This window comes from Rhinopithecus bieti, unplaced genomic scaffold (assembly GCF_001698545.2).
Source record: "Rhinopithecus bieti isolate Rb0 unplaced genomic scaffold, ASM169854v2 scaffold_10548, whole genome shotgun sequence".
NCBI lineage: Eukaryota > Metazoa > Chordata > Mammalia > Primates > Cercopithecidae > Rhinopithecus > Rhinopithecus bieti.
In genome coordinates, this window is record NW_016806834.1 from 953021 (window position 1) to 973134 (window position 20114).

Below are 20114 nucleotides of genomic sequence, written 5' to 3' on the forward strand. Positions count from 1 at the left end.
GATCTAGAACTTGTTTTAAAGTGATATGGGAACTATTAAGTATGTAGAAGGTATAGAAGAAATAAGACTTGCCATACATTGATAATTATTGAAGCAGGGTGGTGGTTACGTCAGGGTTCACTGTAGTGTTCTCTTTTTATGTATGTTTTGACTTCTCCATAATAAAACATTTAAAAAAATTAAAAACCCACCATCGATAACTTGCCAGTATAGTTTAACATAGATAGAACTTGCTGGAATTTTCTGTTTTATTTATCTATCTGCCTCTACAATCACTAGTCTTCTGGCTCAGTAACTGAGGGTCTAGTCTACTGAAGAGCTCTCAGTTTCTGAGAGAGTATGAGATAAGCCACTGTTGGCCCATTAGTAGCCACCTACATGGCTATTCCTTTGGTGGTCTAGCTTTGTGGTTAACTGTGGTGATATAACCTGCCAGGTGGAACATACATTTCAGAGGGGCCCATCCCATTCTGGTGATTTTGGGTAAAAAGTTGGGGCCATATTTTGCTTGACTGTTTGGTTTTTTGTTTCTTCTTGTTGTTGTTGTTGTTTTGAAACAGAGCCTTGCTCTGTCGCCCAGGCTGGAGTGCAGTGGCACTATGTTGGCTCACTGCAACCTCCACCTCCCTAGTTCAAGCAATTCTCCTGCCTCAGCTCCCCAAGTAGATGGAATTACAGGTATGCGCCACCATGCCTGGCTAATTTTTGTATTTTTAGTAGAGACGGAGTTTTGCCATGTTGGCCAGGCTGGTCTTGAGCTCCTGGCCTCAAGTGATTGCCTGCCTTGGCCTCCCAAAGTGCTGAGATTACAGGCGTGAGCCACCATGCCTGGGCTGCTTGACTCTTCAGCTTAGGTATATTGGCGCTCTGAAATTTTCTATCTGGTTTTGAGTATTCTTTGTAAATCAGGAAACTTAGTATTGGCTTTTTCACCAAATGTCATGCAATAGGGGACTTAAAAATATTTATAAAATTGTCTCACAAATGAAAGGAATTTAAGATATTTCAATAATAAATAGCCCAGTTTATTAATATTTATTCATGAATCAATCATTATCTTCTGAAATCATGTCATTTTTACTTGGTGTGGGTTAGTTTTTGTCCAGGTCTTCTGTTTATCAGCCCTGATGACATAAAGAGAAAGGCTACAGTAGGTAGCCTGTCAGTCTCTGGGTTCCCAGTGGTTGCTTAAAGAATTTTGCATTTCTCGGATTTAACTCACTAGGAAGAGAAACCGTTCTTTAGATTCTGTGTACTTGCTGAATTAATGTTTGTTGATGAATATTGTTTTTAAAAAATTAAGGGGGATTAGCTAACAAATTATATTCTAATAAAATAGGCTTTACCTAGTTAAAATATGGAAAAAAGACAACATATTTTATTCTGCTGATTTGGTGGAGGAGATTACATGTGGTCACTTAAATCATGAGAGTCAGGATACTAGCCACATAGAACTCTAAATGTGTCTTTCATCCCCAGTTAAGACATATGGGTAAAGTGTTAGTGAACCTCCCCTACCTGTCTGTTTTTCTGTTAGTTGTAGATTTGGGTGAAGCTTAATTTTTTGGTGAGTTTGGTCACATTAAACCTGAGATGAGTGGCAGTCTTGAATATTTTGGCATATAGGACACCATTTCTGTTTCTAATAAAATACGGATTTGTACTTGGGAGGCTGAAGTGGAAGAATCGCCTGAGCCCAGGAAGTTGAGGCTGCAGTGAGCCATGACTGTGCCACTGCGCTCCAGCCTGGGTGACAGAGTGAGACCCTGTATCAGATAAAATAAAATAAAGTAAATCAGATAAAATAAAATAAAGTGGGTTTAACATTGTTTCTAACATTCCTTTTTTTTTTCTTCCTTTACCCTTTAGCTGGCAATCCTTTGGTCCAGCAAGGTGGACAGCCACTCATCCTGACCCAGAATCCAGCCCCAGGTCTGGGCACAATGGTTACTCAACCAGTATTGAGGCCTGTTCAGGTCATGCAGAATGCCAATCATGTGACTAGTTCCCCTGTGGCCTCACAACCAATATTTATCACTACGCAGGTGAGTAGGACTCTGAATTCCGAGGTTGCTAGAGGAAAGACTGTGAACCTCTGAAAGCTCTGACTTAGGGTCTTTGGCATCATTAGAAGTGGTTCTAAGTCTTGTTTCTTGACCTGGCTTTCTCATTTACTGTTCTGCAATTTGATGTTGACTGTGGAAAGCCCAGCATAGATAGCATGGCTGGGTAATATCTTCTTTAAACCCCTTAGAAGTTTATTAAGTGATTTGATTAAAGTCTAGGCAGAAATTAGTGGGAAAGCTTGGATTAGGAAGCCTTAATGCTTGGCTCTTGAGGCTTTTCACCCTTTGCTTGGACTGCTCCTCTTCCCATGGGATGAGTTAGTTAACTTTTGGAGATGTATATATGTAATTGGTGGAGTTCATGGAGACCTTTGGGAGACAAGGAAGATGACTTATTTGATATATAATGTGTTGAAAGCCTAATTCTGAAAGCCTGATTCTAAAGGCAAATGCTTCTCTTTGCCTGTGGCTTCCTGAGTTGTAAATTCTTATGAATTTGCCAAAGGTTTGGTGGCCTTTGAAGTAGACTTTGGGAACAATTTCTTAGGATTGTTTGTATGTTGAATCACTCTGGTGAACATTGCTCTTCCCCTCCCCCACCCCCACTTCTCTTCATTTAGCACTTTAGGGAGCCAATGTGTTGATGAGGTTTTTTTAAACCGATGCTGTCTTAAGTCAGGGATTTCATTTTTGCTCATGTGTACCAAAGCTTGTTCTCTAGTTTTGATATTTTGTTACTCAAAAGTTTGCCAGAATTTCCTAAACTTTTCCATCTCAGTCATTTAAAAGCTGTAATTCTAGAGAGAGAACCATTAAGTAAGAGTATGGGAATTTTTTTGGATATAGGTCATACTGCAATGTTTGTTAGTGTTAGTTGGTCTCCATGTTAAAGATCATTTTGCTTTTTAATACAGGGATTTCCTGTAAGGAATGTCCGGCCTGTACAAAATGCAATGAATCAGGTTGGGATTGTGCTGAACGTACAGCAAGGCCAAACAGTTAGACCAATTACACTAGTTCCAGGTAAGGAAAAATGTCTATCCATTTGGAGTAAACCGGCATCCAGAAGATTTGTTTTGTTGTTCTACATATCCTAAGTCATTTAGTAAGTATATTTAAAGAAAATATAAAATCTTAATGATTTAAGCCCAATTTTAAAATCTGGCCAGGGTGGTCTGTTTAGCTTTTACCACCCTTCATGAAGTAGTAAAACAGAGTTTACAGTTGTTTTTCTGTAAGTGGTATTTAGTCAGCTATTAAGTTTGTTATCCTGGAGAAATGTTATTAATGCAAACTCACAAATTCACTCCTTACACATCTCCTCATTTGCACGGTGGGATTATAAACTTTGTTTTAATTTTATAGCATGGATTTTAGATATAAACAAATGACCATTCCCTTTATGGATAAATACTGTCAATGACTAGATAGTTTTTTTGTTGTTTTTTTAAGATTCTGCTAGATAGTTTTTTTGTTTTTTAAGATTCTGAAAGCGGCGGGTGGCTCAAGCCTGTAATCCCAGCACTTGAGAGGCCAAGATGGGCAAGATCACGTGGTACAGGAGATCCGAGACATCCTGGCTAACACAGTGAACCCCCGTCTCTACTAAAAATACCAAAAAACTAGCCGAGCGAGTGGCTGGCCCTGTAGTCCCAGCTACTCGGAGGCTGAGGCCGGAGAATGGCGTAAACCCGTGGGGCGGAAGCTTGCAGTGAGCTGAGATCTGGCCACTGCACTCCAGCCCTGGGTGACAGAGCGAGACTACATCTCAAAAAAAAAAAAAAAAAAAAAAAAAGATTCTGAGAAGGATAAATTTTTTAAAATCTTAGAATTCCATTGCTCTATTTAGCATGTATAAGTTTACTACAATTCAGACCAAAAAAGAATATCTTAATTTAGCTATTTGTAAGGGTACCTCTGTAGCTTGTCTTCCTAAGGTTTTGTTTTTTGTTCTCATAGCCCACAGGGGTTTTTAGCCCTCAGTCTGACCAGCTTACCCTGGTATTTCTTTATTTTTCTCAGTGGAATCGTCTGCAGTTGAGCCAGTAGACATTCTCCTTTGGGACATCCTAGTAGAATGACATAGTCTGTCTTCTGAGTTGATAGGAAAGGACGGAAGACTCCTTTAGTATTCTGAGAAAGACTGATTTCTTTTTTCAGGACCAGGTTTGCCATTTGGCCTATATACACCCATATTGCCTCCCACTCTTTTCTTCCAGTACCAAGGTCAAGCTGCTAATTGTATTCTTAGAATTAAAAAGGCAGTGTAGTAAGGTGTTTTAGGAGTAGATGGGAGTCTTAACTAAATGTTTTTAGGCTACCCAGGCTAATTTATTTTGTCAACGTGGACACCTTGTGCTTTCTTAGTCTTTAGAATCTATACTACTCTTGGAAACCTCTGATGATCATCCATCAGTTTGGGGAAATAATCTTTCCAGTAAAGGCAGGGAGAATGTGTTATAGGTGAGCTCACTGACCAAGATCTGGTACTTTATCTCTCTTTTAAAGCCCCAGGTACCCAGTTTGTTAAGCCGACAGTTGGAGTTCCACAAGTGTTCTCCCAGATGACCCCTGTGAGGCCAGGCTCCACAATGCCTGTGAGGCCCACCACCAACACCTTCACCACCGTCATCCCGGCCACTCTTACCATTCGAAGCACCGTCCCACAGTCCCAGTCCCAGCAGACCAAGTCCACTCCCAGCACTTCCACCACTCCCACTGCCACACAGCCAACCTCACTGGGGCAACTAGCTGTTCAGTCTCCTGGCCAGTCAAACCAGACCACGAATCCCAAGCTAGGTAAGGCTTGGGAAGAGGAGATGGCAGAGCTAGGATGGGATGGAGGGTGGAGAACAGATGATTATCACTTGGTCACCGTAGCTCCCTCCTTCCCCTCTCCACCTGCAGTGAGCATTGCCAGCTTTGTCACTGTGAAGCGACCTGGCGTTACAGGTGAAAATAGCAATGAAGTGGCCAAATTGGTGAATACCCTTAACACAATCCCTTCCCTGGGCCAGAGTGCTGGGCCAGTGGTGGTGTCCAACAACAGCTCTGCTCATGGCTCTCAAAGAACCAGCGGACCTGAGTCATCAATGAAAGGTACAATAACCTGAAAGACCCTGAGCAGCCAGTCATTCAAAAACATTACTAAAGCGTTCGTTGTATCAGAGCTCTATACTCAGAAATACAGAAATAAAATAAAATATAGCTGCTGTAGTTTGTTCTTATAGAAACTTTAGTAAGGAGAAAGTCACTTATAAAACGTGTAACTGAATCAGCTCCAAGAAATTCTGTGTGTAATTGTGCTTTGCAGATTAGTAAAATTGATTGATCAAGAGATTGGTGAGATAATGAAAGATAACTTCATGGAAGAGATGGATTTCTAAACAAGGTTTTAAAGATGGGATTTGGTAGAGAGATCTTCAGGTTGAGAATATGAGCATGAGGGTTTTCGATGGTCTAGAGCAGGGGTCAGCAAATGTTTTCTGTAAAGGGTCTAGTAGTAAATTTGTAGGCTTTGTGCACAATACATAGCCTCTGTTGCAGCTATTAGCTGTGCTGTTGTGGTGTGGAAGCAGCCACAGGTACATAAACGAATGAGCATGGCTTTGCTCCACTAAAAACTATTTCTGGACTGAAATTTAAGTTTCATAAAATTTTCATGTGTCGAAAAATTTTATTCTTTTATTTCAACCTTTTAAAATAAAACCGCAAGATGCAGTGGCTCACATCTAATCCCAGCATTATGGGAGGCCAAGGTGGGAGGATCACTTGAGCCTAGGAGTTTGAGACCAGCCTGGGCAACATGGTGAGATCCCTTCTCTAAAAAAAAAAAAAAAAAAATTAGCCAGGTGTGGTGGTGTATGTCTGCAGTCCTCGCTACTCAGGAGTCTGAGGTGAGAGGATGGCTTGAACCCAGAAGGTTGAGCCTGCAGTGAGCCGTGGTCATGCCACTGCAACAGAACGAGACCCTATCTCAAAAAAAGGTAAAAACCTTTAAAAAATGGTGTTGGCTGGCCGGGCGTGGTAGCTCAAGCCTGTAATCCCAGCACTTTGGGAGGCCGAGACGGGCGGATCACGAGGTCAGGAGTTCGAGACCATCCTGGCTAACATGGTGAAACCCCGTCTCTACTAAAAAATACAAAAGCTAGCCGGGCGAGGTGGCTGGTGCCTGTAGTCCCAGCTACTCGGGAGGCTGAGGCAGGAAAATGGCGTAAACCCGGGAGGCGGAGCTTGCAGTGAGCTGAGATCCGGCCACTGCACTCCAGCCTGGGCGACAGAGCGAGACTCCGTCTCAAAAAAAAAAAAATGGTGTTGGGAAAACTAGATATCCGTGTCCAAAAAAAATGAAGTTGAACCTTACCTTACTCTAAATACAAAATTAACTCAAAATGGATCAAAGACCTAAATGAACTAAAACTATAAGACTCTTAGAAAATCATAGGACAAAAGCTTCATGATACTGGATTTGACAATGATTACTATTTCTTGGATATGACACCAAAAGCATAGGCAAGAAAAGAAAAAAATAGGTAAATTAAATTATATCAAAATTTAAAACTTTTGTGCATCAAAGGACATTATCAACACAGTGAAAAGGGAAGCCACAGAATGGGAGAAAATATTTGCGAATTATGTCTCTAATAAGGGGTTGACATCCAGAATATATAGAGAATTCCTATAGTTCAACATCAAAAAAATTCCCAAACAACCTTTTTTAAAATAGGCAAAGGAGGCCGGGCGCCGTGGCTCACGCCTGTAATCCTAGCACTTTGGGAGGCCTAGGTGGGCAGATCACGAGGTCAGGAGATCGAGACCATCCCGGTGAAACCCCATCTCTACTAAAATACAAAAAATTAGCCGGGTGCGGTGGCAGGTGCCTGTGGTCCCAGCTACTCAGGAGGCTGAGGCAGGAGAATGGCATGAACCCAGGAGGCGGAGCTTGCAGTGAGCCGAGATGGCTCCACTGCACTCCAGCCTGGGTGAGAGCGAGACTCCGTCTCACAAAAAAAAAAAACAAAAAAAAATAGGCAAAGGATTGGCTGGGTGCAGTGGTTTATGCCTGTAATCCCAGCACTTTGAGAGGCCAAGGCAAGTGGATCACGAGGTCAGGAGTTCAAGACCAGCCTGACCAATATGGTGAAACCCTGTCTCTACTAAAATACAAAATTAGCCAGGCACAGTGTTGTGTGCCTGTATTCCCAGCTACTCAGGAGGCTAAAATGGGAGAATTGCTTGAACCTGGAAAGCAGAGGTTGTGGTGAGCGAGATCGTGCCACTGCACTGCAGCCTGGGCGACAGAGCAAGATCCCATCTCAAAAAAAAAAAGGTAGGCAAAGGACTGAACAGACCTTTCTCCAAAGAAAGTTATAGCCAATAAGCTCATGAAAAGGTGCTCAGCGTTATTAATCATTACGGAAATGCAAATCAAAACCACAATGAGGTACCCTCTCACCCCATTAGGATGGCTACCAGCAAAGAAGCGGAAAATAACAAATATTGTTGAGGATGTGGAGAAAGCAGAACCCTTACGCACTGTTGGTGGAAATATAAAATGATACAGCCACTTTGGAAACAGTGTGATGGTTCCTCAAAAGTTAAAATGATAGAATTGTATGCTCCAGGAATTCCACTTCTGGTTCTATACCCAAAAGAATTGAAAGCAGGGTTTAGAACAGGTATTTGTACACCTATGCTCATTGCAACATTATTCACAATAGCTGAAAGGTGAAAGCAACACAGAGGTCCATCAACTGATAAAGGCATAAATAAAATGTGGTATTCACATACAATGGTATATTGTTCAGGCTTAAGAAAGGAAATTCTGCTACAACAGTGCTGCAACATGGTTGAACCTTGAGGACATTATGCTAAAGTGAAATAGGCTAGTCACAAAAGGACAATTACTATATGATTCCACTTACTTGAGGTACCTGGAGTAGTCAAATTCATAGAGACAAAGTTGAATGGTGGTTGCCGGGTTGGAGGCGAGGGGAGAGTTTTTTATTGGATATAACTTCAGTTCTGCAAGATTGAAAAAACAAAACAAAACCTTAACAAAAAAATCACATACAGGCCGGACGTGGTGGCTCAAGCCTGTAATCCCAGCACTTTGGGAGGCCAAGACGGGCGGATCACGAGGTCAGGAGATCGAGACCATCCTGGCTAACATGGTGAAACCCCGTCTCTACTAAAAAATACAAAAAGCTAGCCGGGCGAGGTGGCTGGTGCCTGTAGTCCCAGCTACTCGGGAGGCTGAGGCAGGAAAATGGCGTAAACCCGGGAGGCGGAGCTTGCAGTGAGCTGAGATCCGGCCACTGCACTCCAGCCTGGGCGACAGAGCGAGACTCCGTCTCAAAAAAAAAAAAATGGTGTTGGGAAAACTAGATATCCGTGTCCAAAAAAAATGAAGTTGAACCTTACCTTACTCTAAATACAAAAATTAACTCAAAATGGATCAAAGACCTAAATGAACTAAAACTATAAGACTCTTAGAAAAATCATAGGACAAAAAGCTTCATGATACTGGATTTGACAATGATTACTATTTCTTGGATATGACACCAAAAGCATAGGCAAGAAAAGAAAAAAATAGGTAAATTAAATTATATCAAAATTTAAAACTTTTGTGCATCAAAGGACATTATCAACACAGTGAAAAGGGAAGCCACAGAATGGGAGAAAATATTTGCGAATTATGTCTCTAATAAGGGGTTGACATCCAGAATATATAGAGAATTCCTATAGTTCAACATCAAAAAAATTCCCAAACAACCTTTTTTAAAAATAGGCAAAGGAGGCCGGGCGCCGTGGCTCACGCCTGTAATCCTAGCACTTTGGGAGGCCTAGGTGGGCAGATCACGAGGTCAGGAGATCGAGACCATCCCGGTGAAACCCCATCTCTACTAAAAATACAAAAAATTAGCCGGGTGCGGTGGCAGGTGCCTGTGGTCCCAGCTACTCAGGAGGCTGAGGCAGGAGAATGGCATGAACCCAGGAGGCGGAGCTTGCAGTGAGCCGAGATGGCTCCACTGCACTCCAGCCTGGGTGAGAGCGAGACTCCGTCTCACAAAAAAAAAAAACAAAAAAAAATAGGCAAAGGATTGGCTGGGTGCAGTGGTTTATGCCTGTAATCCCAGCACTTTGAGAGGCCAAGGCAAGTGGATCACGAGGTCAGGAGTTCAAGACCAGCCTGACCAATATGGTGAAACCCTGTCTCTACTAAAAATACAAAAATTAGCCAGGCACAGTGTTGTGTGCCTGTATTCCCAGCTACTCAGGAGGCTAAAATGGGAGAATTGCTTGAACCTGGAAAGCAGAGGTTGTGGTGAGCGAGATCGTGCCACTGCACTGCAGCCTGGGCGACAGAGCAAGATCCCATCTCAAAAAAAAAAAGGTAGGCAAAGGACTGAACAGACCTTTCTCCAAAGAAAGTTATAGCCAATAAGCTCATGAAAAGGTGCTCAGCGTTATTAATCATTACGGAAATGCAAATCAAAACCACAATGAGGTACCCTCTCACCCCCATTAGGATGGCTACCAGCAAAGAAGCGGAAAATAACAAATATTGTTGAGGATGTGGAGAAAGCAGAACCCTTACGCACTGTTGGTGGAAATATAAAATGATACAGCCACTTTGGAAACAGTGTGATGGTTCCTCAAAAAGTTAAAAATGATAGAATTGTATGCTCCAGGAATTCCACTTCTGGTTCTATACCCAAAAGAATTGAAAGCAGGGTTTAGAACAGGTATTTGTACACCTATGCTCATTGCAACATTATTCACAATAGCTGAAAGGTGAAAGCAACACAGAGGTCCATCAACTGATAAAGGCATAAATAAAATGTGGTATTCACATACAATGGTATATTGTTCAGGCTTAAGAAAGGAAATTCTGCTACAACAGTGCTGCAACATGGTTGAACCTTGAGGACATTATGCTAAAGTGAAATAGGCTAGTCACAAAAGGACAATTACTATATGATTCCACTTACTTGAGGTACCTGGAGTAGTCAAATTCATAGAGACAAAGTTGAATGGTGGTTGCCGGGTTGGAGGCGAGGGGAGAGTTTTTTATTGGATATAACTTCAGTTCTGCAAGATTGAAAAAACAAAAACAAAAACCTTAACAAAAAAATCACATACAGGCCGGACGTGGTGGCTCAAGCCTGTAATCCCAGCACTTTGGGAGGCCAAGACGGGCGGATCACGAGGTCAGGAGATCGGGACCATCCTGGCTAACACGGTGAAACCCCGTCTCTACTAAAAATACAAAAAAAAAAAAACTAGCCGGGCGAGGTGGCAGGTGCCTGTAGTCCCAGCTACTCCGGAGGCTGAGTCAGGAGAATAGCGTGAACCCGGGAGGCGGAGCTTGCAGTGAGCTGAGATCCGGCCACTGCACTCCAGCCTGGGCGACAGAGCAAGACTCCGTCTCAAAAAAAAAAAAAAAAAAAAATCACATACAAATTATTCTTAGGTTATGGGCCAAACAGAAACTGGCAGCTGGGCTGGATTTGATCTGCGAGCTGTGGTTTGCTGACCCCTGGCCTAGAGTTAGAACAGTAAAAGGAACGTGCCTCAAACATAGTGATCTTGAGCCCAGGGAGGTCAAGGCTGCAGTGAGCTGTGGTCGTGCCACTGCACTCCAGCCTGGGCAACAGACTGAGAGACCCTGTCTCAAAAAAACAAACAAACAAAAAACCATAGTGATCTCTCATGCTTGCTTATCCTTTTATATATTTCTCAGGGAGTGTTTGACCTTTTCCCAAAAGGTTAGTAATCTTTTTCCACTGTCATTGTATTAATCTTATCAATTCTTCTTACTTTTTTCAGTGACCTCTTCCATCCCAGTATTTGACCTCCAGGATGGTGGACGGAAAATATGTCCACGGTGTAATGCTCAATTTCGTGTTACTGAAGCTTTGAGAGGTCACATGTGTGTAAGTGATATCACCTGTGATCCAGCTTAAGTGGCTTCTGCCATTTACCTTCATTAATATTGGAAGCTTGTGAAGCAGGGGCTCTAAAATGACTGAAGCTTTTTAAAGGGTTACTGTTTCTCTTGGTCTGTTTTTAAAAGAGCTGTGTACTTTGGAATGTGATGGAATACATTTAAAGACCCTCAAATAGATCAGAACATATGTGATCTTACTTTCTTAGCATAGTAGATTTTGAAACCACACAGAAGAACAGGTTTATAGGTAATAAGGACTCAAACCATATTGGCCTCAGTTCATTTTCTGTTAATTGTATCATTGGATGAATTGGGAGCTCTTACTTCCATTTTTTTAGCTTTTCATTTTTTGGTATTAGTCCAGATAAAAAGGTTGGAAAATGTTTTTTGCCAGGGAGCTCAGAGCCGAGTTATACTAATGATTAAGGGACCTAAGACAGGCAGGAGGGAGAAGTACAAAGTATGGTGTTTGGGTGGCATATGGCTGTGGATATACTCTAGAAAAGGAGTGAAACTTGGAAACACTGAAAGACTGAAGGGTGAAAGCTGAATGAGAATACCTGAAACCAAACCGTTAACAAGGAATGGTAGTGAAGTTAAGGAGTTAGCACATTCTAGCCCCCAGGATAACCAGAATGATCAGATGTCTTTCTTTATAGTACTGTTGCCCAGAAATGGTTGAATACCAGAAGAAAGGAAAGTCCCTGGATTCAGAACCCAGTGTCCCATCAGCAGCAAAGCCCCCATCCCCTGAGAAAACAGCTCCTGTTGCTTCCACACCCTCTTCTACACCTATTCCTGCTCTGTCACCACCTACCAAAGTACCAGAGCCAAATGAGAACGTGGGTGATGCCGTCCAGACCAAACTCATTATGCTTGTAGATGACTTCTACTATGGACGGGATGGTGGCAAAGTAGCCCAGCTCACAAATTTCCCTAAGGTCGCCACATCTTTCCGATGCCCACATTGTACCAAAAGGCTAAAAAACAATATTCGGTAAGTGTTGAAGAGCCTTGGAGGTTACCTTGGACAAGAGAAGACTTACATTTTCTTATATATTTTAAGTCTTTCTCTTTGGAGAATGGACCTAACTACTATGCAATCTTGCTGGGGTTATCTTTGAATCAGTAACTAGGACTATAGAAGGAGATATTGTGGTATTAAACAAAAGGTCACTGGATCGAGTAAAGGAAACCAGTACATCTCCTTTCACAGAACTCTCTTAGTTTCAAGAACTCACTATCTTTCTGGGCTCAGAAAAGGATATCCCAAACAGGAAGTTTGGGGAATGGAGGGGAGTAGATAATGTTTGTTCTGTGATTTTACCATTATATTTCTAAAAGGCTACTGATTTTTTATGTTTTCTGTACTTTCTCTTTGTGCTTTATTACAGATTCATGAACCATATGAAACACCACGTAGAACTCGATCAGCAGAACGGTGAGGTAGATGGTCACACTATCTGCCAGCACTGTTACCGCCAGTTTTCCACTCCCTTCCAGCTTCAGTGCCACTTGGAAAATGTTCATAGTCCCTATGAATCTACTAGTAAGTTTGGAAACTCTTAAACTCTAGGGGAATATACCTTGCCGTTCACTCATTGAATGGCGCTGGGGGGAGCCCATTATATTTATTTACATGTGGGTAACAGTGTAGAGGAAGTACTTTTCATATTTGTAGCCAGTTCTTTACTTCATTCACCTTGTTTTTTTTTTTTTTTACAAGCCTGACTTTTATTTTGTTCAAGCATGGATTGAGTTCAGTCTTAGATCCTGAATTATTAGGGGCCTTGATTCAGAACCACTATAGAAAAACAAACGTAATGAATTTATTTCTTAGGTCTCTTTATAGAAGGAACAGTCATCTATTTGCTCATCCACTTTAGTTAATACCCTGATAGGTTTTATGTAGGATAGAAGATAATATTATGAAGTACTTTATCATGAAGACATTGCTTTCAATGAAATATAAGATGAGCTGGAGTGTTTTCTACACTGTACATTTTATAGATGTAGGCTGGACATAAGCTCAAAGAAATTAAGTAGGATAAAAGATAATATGGGCCGGGCGTGGTGGCTCACGCCTGTAATCCCAGCACTTTGGGAGGCCGAGGCAGGCAGATAACGAGGTCAGGAGATCGAGACCATCCTGACGAACACGGTGAAACCCTGTCTCTACTAAAAATGCAAAAAATTAGCCGGTCATGGCAGCGGGCACCTGTTAGTCCCAGCTACTTGGGAGGCTGAGGCAGGAGAATGGCATGAACCCGGGAGGCGGAGCTTGCAGTGAGCTGAGATCGTGCCACTGCACTCCAGCCTGGGCGACTGAGCAAGACTCCATCTCAAAAAAAAAAAAAAAAAGATAATATATCCGGGCACGGTGGCTAATGCCTGTAATCCCAACACTTCGGTAGGCTGAGGTGGGCAGATCACCTGAGGTCAGGAATTTGAGACCAGCCTGGCCAACATGGCGAAACCCCATCTCTACTAAAAATACAAAAATTAGCCGGGCATTGTGGTGGGCGCTTCTGTAATCCCAGCTACTCGGGAGGCTGAGGCAGGAGAATCGCTTGAACCCGGGAGGCAGAGGTTGCAGTGAGCTGAGATCATGCCATTGCACTCCAGTCTGGGCAACAAGAGCAAAATTCCATCTTCCAAAAAATAAAGATTAATATTATTAAGTACTTTATCATTAAGACAGTGCTTTCAATGAAATACAAGTTGAGCTGGAATGTTTTCTACACTGTACATTTTATAGATAGATGTAAGCTGAACATAAGCTCAAAGAAATTAAGTCACTTGCTTATGAGCACACACCTCTAAATACACCTCTACTAAGAAGACATTGTGAGGATTTAAGCCCAGTGTTGAGAATACTTCTGATGTCCTTTACGGGATTTCCAGTTTTTTTGTAAAGACAAAAATTATGTAAATATAGGAAAATGTGAGAACAAGATAGCATATTATAAACAGACATTTTTATCACTGATAGGTGAAATAGTTCAGAGAAGGGAAAAAAATCCTTGTGGCTAGGTTTCCGAGAAAGTTGTGCTTAAATTTAAGAAAGGTTTAGACGGGGCCGGGTGCGGTGGCTCAAGCCTGTAATCCCAGCACTTTGGGAGGCCGAGATGGGCGGATCACGAGGTCAGGAGATCGAGACCATCCTGGCTAACACGGTGAAACCCCGTCTCTACTAAAATACAAAAAACTAGCCGGGCGACCTGGTGGGCGCCTGTAGTCCCAGCTACTCGGGAGGCTGAGGCAGGAGAATGGCGTGAACCCGGGAGGCGGAGCTTGCAGTGAGCTGAGATCCGGCCACTGCACTCCAGCCTGGGCGACAGAGCGAGCCCCGTTTCAAAAAAAAAAAAAGAAAGGTTTAGACGGATGGAAAGTAGTAAGAAAAGCTTTTAGGTGATTGAAAACAGCATGATCAAAAGCATAAAAGACATATGCATATTATCTGGAAGCATTTGCTGCAAATGAAAATCCTTAACTAAAAATGAATTAAAGAACAAGGACTGGGTGTGGTGGCTCACACCTGTAATCCCAGCACTTTGGGAGGATTAGGTGGGTGGATCAGTTGAGGCCAGGGGAGACCAGCCTGGCCAACATGGCAAAAGCCCATCTCTACTAAAAATACAAAAATTCACTGGGTGTGGTGGTGCACGCCGGTAATCCCAACTACTCAGGAGGCTGAGGCATGAGAATCACTTGATCCCAGGAGGTGGAGGTTACAGTGAGCTGAGATTACACCACTGCACTCCATCCTGGATGACAGAGCGAGTCTCTATCTCAAAACAAAATAAAACAATAAGAATATCTTTTATATCATTTAACTGAGAGATACAGAAATGGATGCTTCAGCCTAGAACTTGACTGCCCTGCTCTTTTTCAATAATTCTCTTGTCTCTGGCTCATAGCAGGGTGACTGTGTAAGTGTCAGGCACTATGTCCAGACAAAAAATTGTTAGACAAAGAAGAGACCTTATCTTCCCATCTTTCTTTCTTGAATCTGTTTTCGTATGAGTGAGAATTGCTTTCCTTCTATATCTCTTTGACTGACTATTTATTGGCAAGGGAAATGGAATTGACATTAATGGGTTACACTAACACTAGGCAGTAGAAATATGCAAGCTTCATGGGTAATTTTAATTTTTTTCACTTTAAATACAGTAGTGCTCCCTTATCCTCAATTTTAGTTAGTCTCAATCACAGTCCAAAACTAGGTGAGTGCAGTACAGTAAGATTATTGAGAGAGACTGCATTTACATAACTTTTATTACAGTGTATTGTTATAATTGTCCTTTTATATATAATTTTTTATTGTTAATCTCTTTGCCTAATTTATAAATTAAACTTTATCATAGGTGTGTGTGTGTGTATATATATATATATGAAAAAACATGGTATGTATGGGGTTCAGTACTATCTGAGGTTTCGTGTATGCACTGGAGGTCTTGGAACATATATTTCCCATTGGCAAAGGGGGTCTACTGTAAAGTTTTAAAAAATAGGCAAAATTAATTTTAACGGCATATTTTATTCAGTATATTAAAAATATTTCAACATGAACTCAAAATTTAAAATTAATGAGATATTTGTCATTCTTTTTTCCTCCATTAAAAAACAGATTTTTTGAAATACAAATCTAAATTGGATTCGAGCTTACCACATGTTAAGTGTTCACTAGATACATGTTGCTGGTGCCACCATATTAGACAGTGGAACTTTGGACTAATCATTTGGGAGTAGAATGTATATTAGAATCAACCGGGCCAGGCGTGGTGGCTCACGCCTGTAATCCCAGCACTTTGGGAGGCCGAGGCGGGCGAATCACAAGGTCAGGAGATCGAGACTATCCTGACTAACAGAGTGAAACCCCATCTCTTCTAAAAATACAAAAAAGCCGGGCGTGGTGGCGGGTGCCTGTAGTCCCAGCTACTCGGGAGGCTGAGGCAGGAGAATGGCGTGAACCCAGAAGGCAGAGCTTGCAGTGAGCCAAGATCACGCCACTGCACTCCAGCCTGGGCGACACAGTGAGACTCCGTCTCAAAAAATAAAATGAACGGTGGCTCACGCCTGTAATCCCAGCACTTTGGGAGCCCGAGGCGGGTGGATCAGAAGGTCAGGAGATCGAGACGCATCCTGGGCTAACACAGTGAAACCCCCATCTCTACTGAAAAAAAATACAAAAATTAGCCGGCATTGGTGGCGGGCGCGCTGTAGTCCCAGCTACTCGGGAGGCTGAGGCAGGAGAATGGCGTGACCCGGGAAGGCGGAGCTTGTAGTGAGGCCGAGATGGCGGCCACTGCACCCGCAGCCTGGGCGACATAGCCGAGACTCCATCTCAAAAAAAAAAAAAAAAAAATTAAAATTAAATGAAAATAAAATAAAAAAAATATTAAACTTAAAAAAAAAAAAAAGAATCAACCGGGCCAGGTGCAGTGGTTCACGCCTGTAATCTCAGCACTTTGAGAGGCTGAGGCAGGCAGATTGAGCTTAGGAGTTCAAAACCAGCCTGGGCAGCATGGAGAAACCCCGGCTCTCCAAAAAAAAAAAATTAGCTGGGTGTGGTGGCACATGCCTATGGTCCTAGCTACTCAGGAGGTAGAGGTGGGAGGATTGCTTGAACCCAGTAGGTCAAGGCTAGAGTGAGCCATGATCATGCCACTGCACTCCACCTTGGATAACAGAGCAAGACTCTATCTCAAAAAAAAGAATCAATGGTGACACTGCAGTGTAGTGCCAGGGTAGCCAGCTTGGTCTAGAATAGGACTCAAGATTCTTCACTGTCAGTTGTGTGAAGCCAGAGTAACTCATCCATACCTCTCAGTGAAAACACCAGTTTTTTGAGACAGCAGGGTCTTGCTCTGCCACCCAGGCTGGGGTGCAGTGATGCAATCATAGCTCACTGCAGCCTCAAACCCCTGGGCTCAAGCAGTCTTCCCACCTCAGCCTCCTTAGTAGCTGGGACTGTAGACGTACGCCCCCACACCCAGCTAATTTATTCCTTTTCTTGGAGGTAGAGACAGGGTCTTGCTGTGTTACCCAGGCTGGGTACCTAACTCATTTTTACGCATAATATGGTGGGTGGGTTTTGTTACTCCAAAATTCCACAAATAATAAAATTCCACAGAGGGAAGATAAGCTTTTCCTTATGGAAAAGAAACAATGTAAACCCTCATTGATCTTTTTTCTCTTGGTTTCCCTGACTTAATTTTTGAGTCTCTTAGGACAAAATTTTATACTTACCAAAATCACCTTTCCTTAGTAATATCAATTTTATTCTTGCAGTCTTTTGTCACTTCCTTTTTTGCACCCTTGACAGATCTGGCATGAAAGTAGTTTTTTGTTTGTTTGTTTTTTGAAACAGGGTCTCACTCTGTTAGCCAAGCTGGAGTGCAGTGGCACAGTCTTGGCTCACTGCAACCTCCACTTCCCAGGCTAAGATGATCCTCACAACTCAGCCTCCTCAATAGCTGGTACTACAGGCACATGCCACCATGCCCAGCTAATTTTGGGGTTTTTTTGGGGGGAGGTGAGGGGGGTTGTAGAGATGGGAGTTTTGTCATGCTGCCCAGGCTGGTCTCAAATTATTGAGCTCGAGCAATCCACCCATCTCGGCCTCTCAAAGCTGTCATTACTGGCGTGAGCCACCTAGCCTGGCCTTTTTGGTTTTTGTTTGTCTTTTGTTTTTTGAGACAGTCGCTCTGTCACCTAGGCTGGAGTGCAATGGTGTGATCTTGGCTCACTGTAACCTGCACCTTCCAGATTCAAGCAATTATTGTGCCTCAGTCTTCCAAGTTTCTAGGATTACATGCATGTGACACCATGCTCGGTTAATTTTTTTGTTGTTGTTTATTTTTAGCAGAAATGGGGTTTCGCCATGTTGTTCAGGCTGGTCTCAAACTCCTGGACTTAAATAATATACCTGCGTCGGCCTCCCAAAGTGCTGGGATTTTGTATTTTTTGTAGAGACGGAGTTTCACCATGTTGGCCAGGCTGGTCTCAAACTCCTGACCTTGTGATCCACCCGCCTCAGCCTCCCAAAGTGCTGGGATTACAGGCATGAGCCACCGTGCCCAGCCCAAAAGTAGCTTTAAAAAAAAAAAAATTGATTAATAATACGTGTACATGGCTTAGGGATGCATGTGATAATCTAATACATTCATATAATCTGTAAAAATTAAATCAATGTACTTGGAATATTCATCATTCTAAATATGTGTTTCTTTATGCTGGAAACATTCAAATTATTCTCTTCTAGCTATTTTGAAATGTACAACAGGTTATTGTAAACTATAGTCACCCTACTGATCTGTCTAGCCCTAAGTCTTATTTCTTCTTTCAGACCATGTATTTGTACCCATTGGTCAGCTTCTCTTCAACTCCCTACTCCCCTGCTCTTCCCAGCCTCTGGTAACCACCATTCTGCTCTCTCTTCGTGAGATCTACTTTCTTTTATCTCCCACATATGAGTGGGAACATGTGATATTTGTCTTTTTGTGCTTGGCTTACTTCACTTAACATTAATGATCTCCAGTTCTAACCGTGTTGCTGCATGACAGAATTTCATTCTTTCTTATGTCTATAATATTCCACTGAGTATATATACCACATCTTTTTTTTTTTTTTTTGAGAAGGAGTCTTGCTGTGTTGCCCAGGCTGAAGGTCGGTGGCGCAATCTTGGCTCACCACAACCTCCGCCTCCCGGGTTAAAGAGATTCTTCTGCCTCGGCCTCCCAAGTAACTGGGATTACAGGCACGTGCCACCACGCCCGGCTAATTTTTTTGTATTTTTTTAGTAGAGATGGGGTTTCACCGTGTTGTTCAGGCTGGTCTCAAACTCCTGACCTCATGAGCCACTGTGCAGAGCCACCAAATCATCTTTATTCATTCATCTGTCGATGGGCACTTACATTGTTTCCATATTTTGTCTATTGTGTACTGTGCAGCAATAAACATGGGAGTGCAGATACCTTTTCAAAAAATAGCTAATTTTTACATGCTAATATTTTGGGGGATTTTTTCCCTTTTATTTTCTGAATTGTTTATTAATTGTAGACATCATGATATTTTCCCCTAAATATTTTAATGTGTAGCTCTAAAAAATAAAGCTTTTTTTTTTTTTGGTATTTGGCCATAGTACCTTTGTTAAGATCTAATAGGCCGGGCGCAGTGGCTCACGCCTGTAATCCCAGCACGTTTGGAGACTGAGGCGGGCGGATCACCTAAGGTCAGGAGTTCAAGACCAGCCTGGCCAATGTGGTGAAACCCTGTCTCTACTAAAAATACAAAAAATTAGTCAGGCATGGTTGTGCGGACTTGTAATCCCAGCTACTTGGGAGGCTGAGGCAGGAGAATCGCTTGAATTACAGTGCCACACGCCTGTAAATCCCAGCACTTTGGGAGGCCGAGGTGGGTGGATCATGAGGTCAGGAGTTTGAGACTATCCCAGACAACGTGGTGAAACCCCGTCTCTACTAAAATACAAAAAGTTAGCTGGGTGTGGTGGTACACGCCTATAATCCCAGCTACTTGGGAGGCTTAGGCAGGAGAATTACTTGAACCCGGGAGATGGAGGTTGCAGTGAGCTGAGATCCCACCATTGCACTCCACGCTGGTGAGAGAGCAAGACTCCATCTCGAAAAAAAAAAAAAAATCTAACAGAATTAATTAGAAATCCTTAATATCATTCAATACCTAGTTTATTTTAAAATTTTCTGAGTTGTCTCCAGAATATCAGTGGATCATTATATTTAATTGTGATAACAGTATCATCTTAATAACATTACAGGCCAAGGCATGGTGACTCATGCCACTAATGCTAGCACTTTGGGAGGCCAACGCATGAGGATTGCTTGAGCCCAGGAGTTTGAGAACAGCCTGGGGAACATAGTGAGACCCTATCTCTATCTCTGTTTGTTTGTTTGTTTTTAATTAGCCAGGTGCGGTGGCATGTGCCTGTAGCCCCAGCTGCTCAGGAAGCTGAGGTGGGAGGATCGTTTGAGCCCAGCAATTTGAGCCTGCAGTGAGATATGGTCACACCACTGCTCTCCAGCATGGTTGATAGAGTGAGATCCTATCTCAAAAAA

General features: G+C 42.5%; 1 protein-coding gene across 5 annotated transcripts in view; it reads left to right on the top strand.

The window, feature by feature from the left end:
• The window catches only part of POGZ (pogo transposable element derived with ZNF domain), a 55964-nt gene that overhangs the window by 20637 nt on the left and 15213 nt on the right, over positions 1-20114 (top strand). For 3 of the 5 annotated variants that reach the window (XM_017877674.1, XM_017877673.1, XM_017877676.1), the window contains 7 exons: positions 1870-2045; positions 2981-3089; positions 4575-4865; positions 4947-5165; positions 10899-11005; positions 11679-12016; positions 12414-12568. In XM_017877674.1, coding sequence (XP_017733163.1) covers positions 1870-2045; positions 2981-3089; positions 4575-4865; positions 4947-5165; positions 10899-11005; positions 11679-12016; positions 12414-12568 — 1395 coding nt within the window. The remainder of the gene's footprint in view (positions 1-1869; positions 2046-2980; positions 3090-4574; positions 4866-4946; positions 5166-10898; positions 11006-11678; positions 12017-12413; positions 12569-20114) is intronic. The other 2 variants (XM_017877675.1, XM_017877677.1) reach the window with 1 other exon arrangement.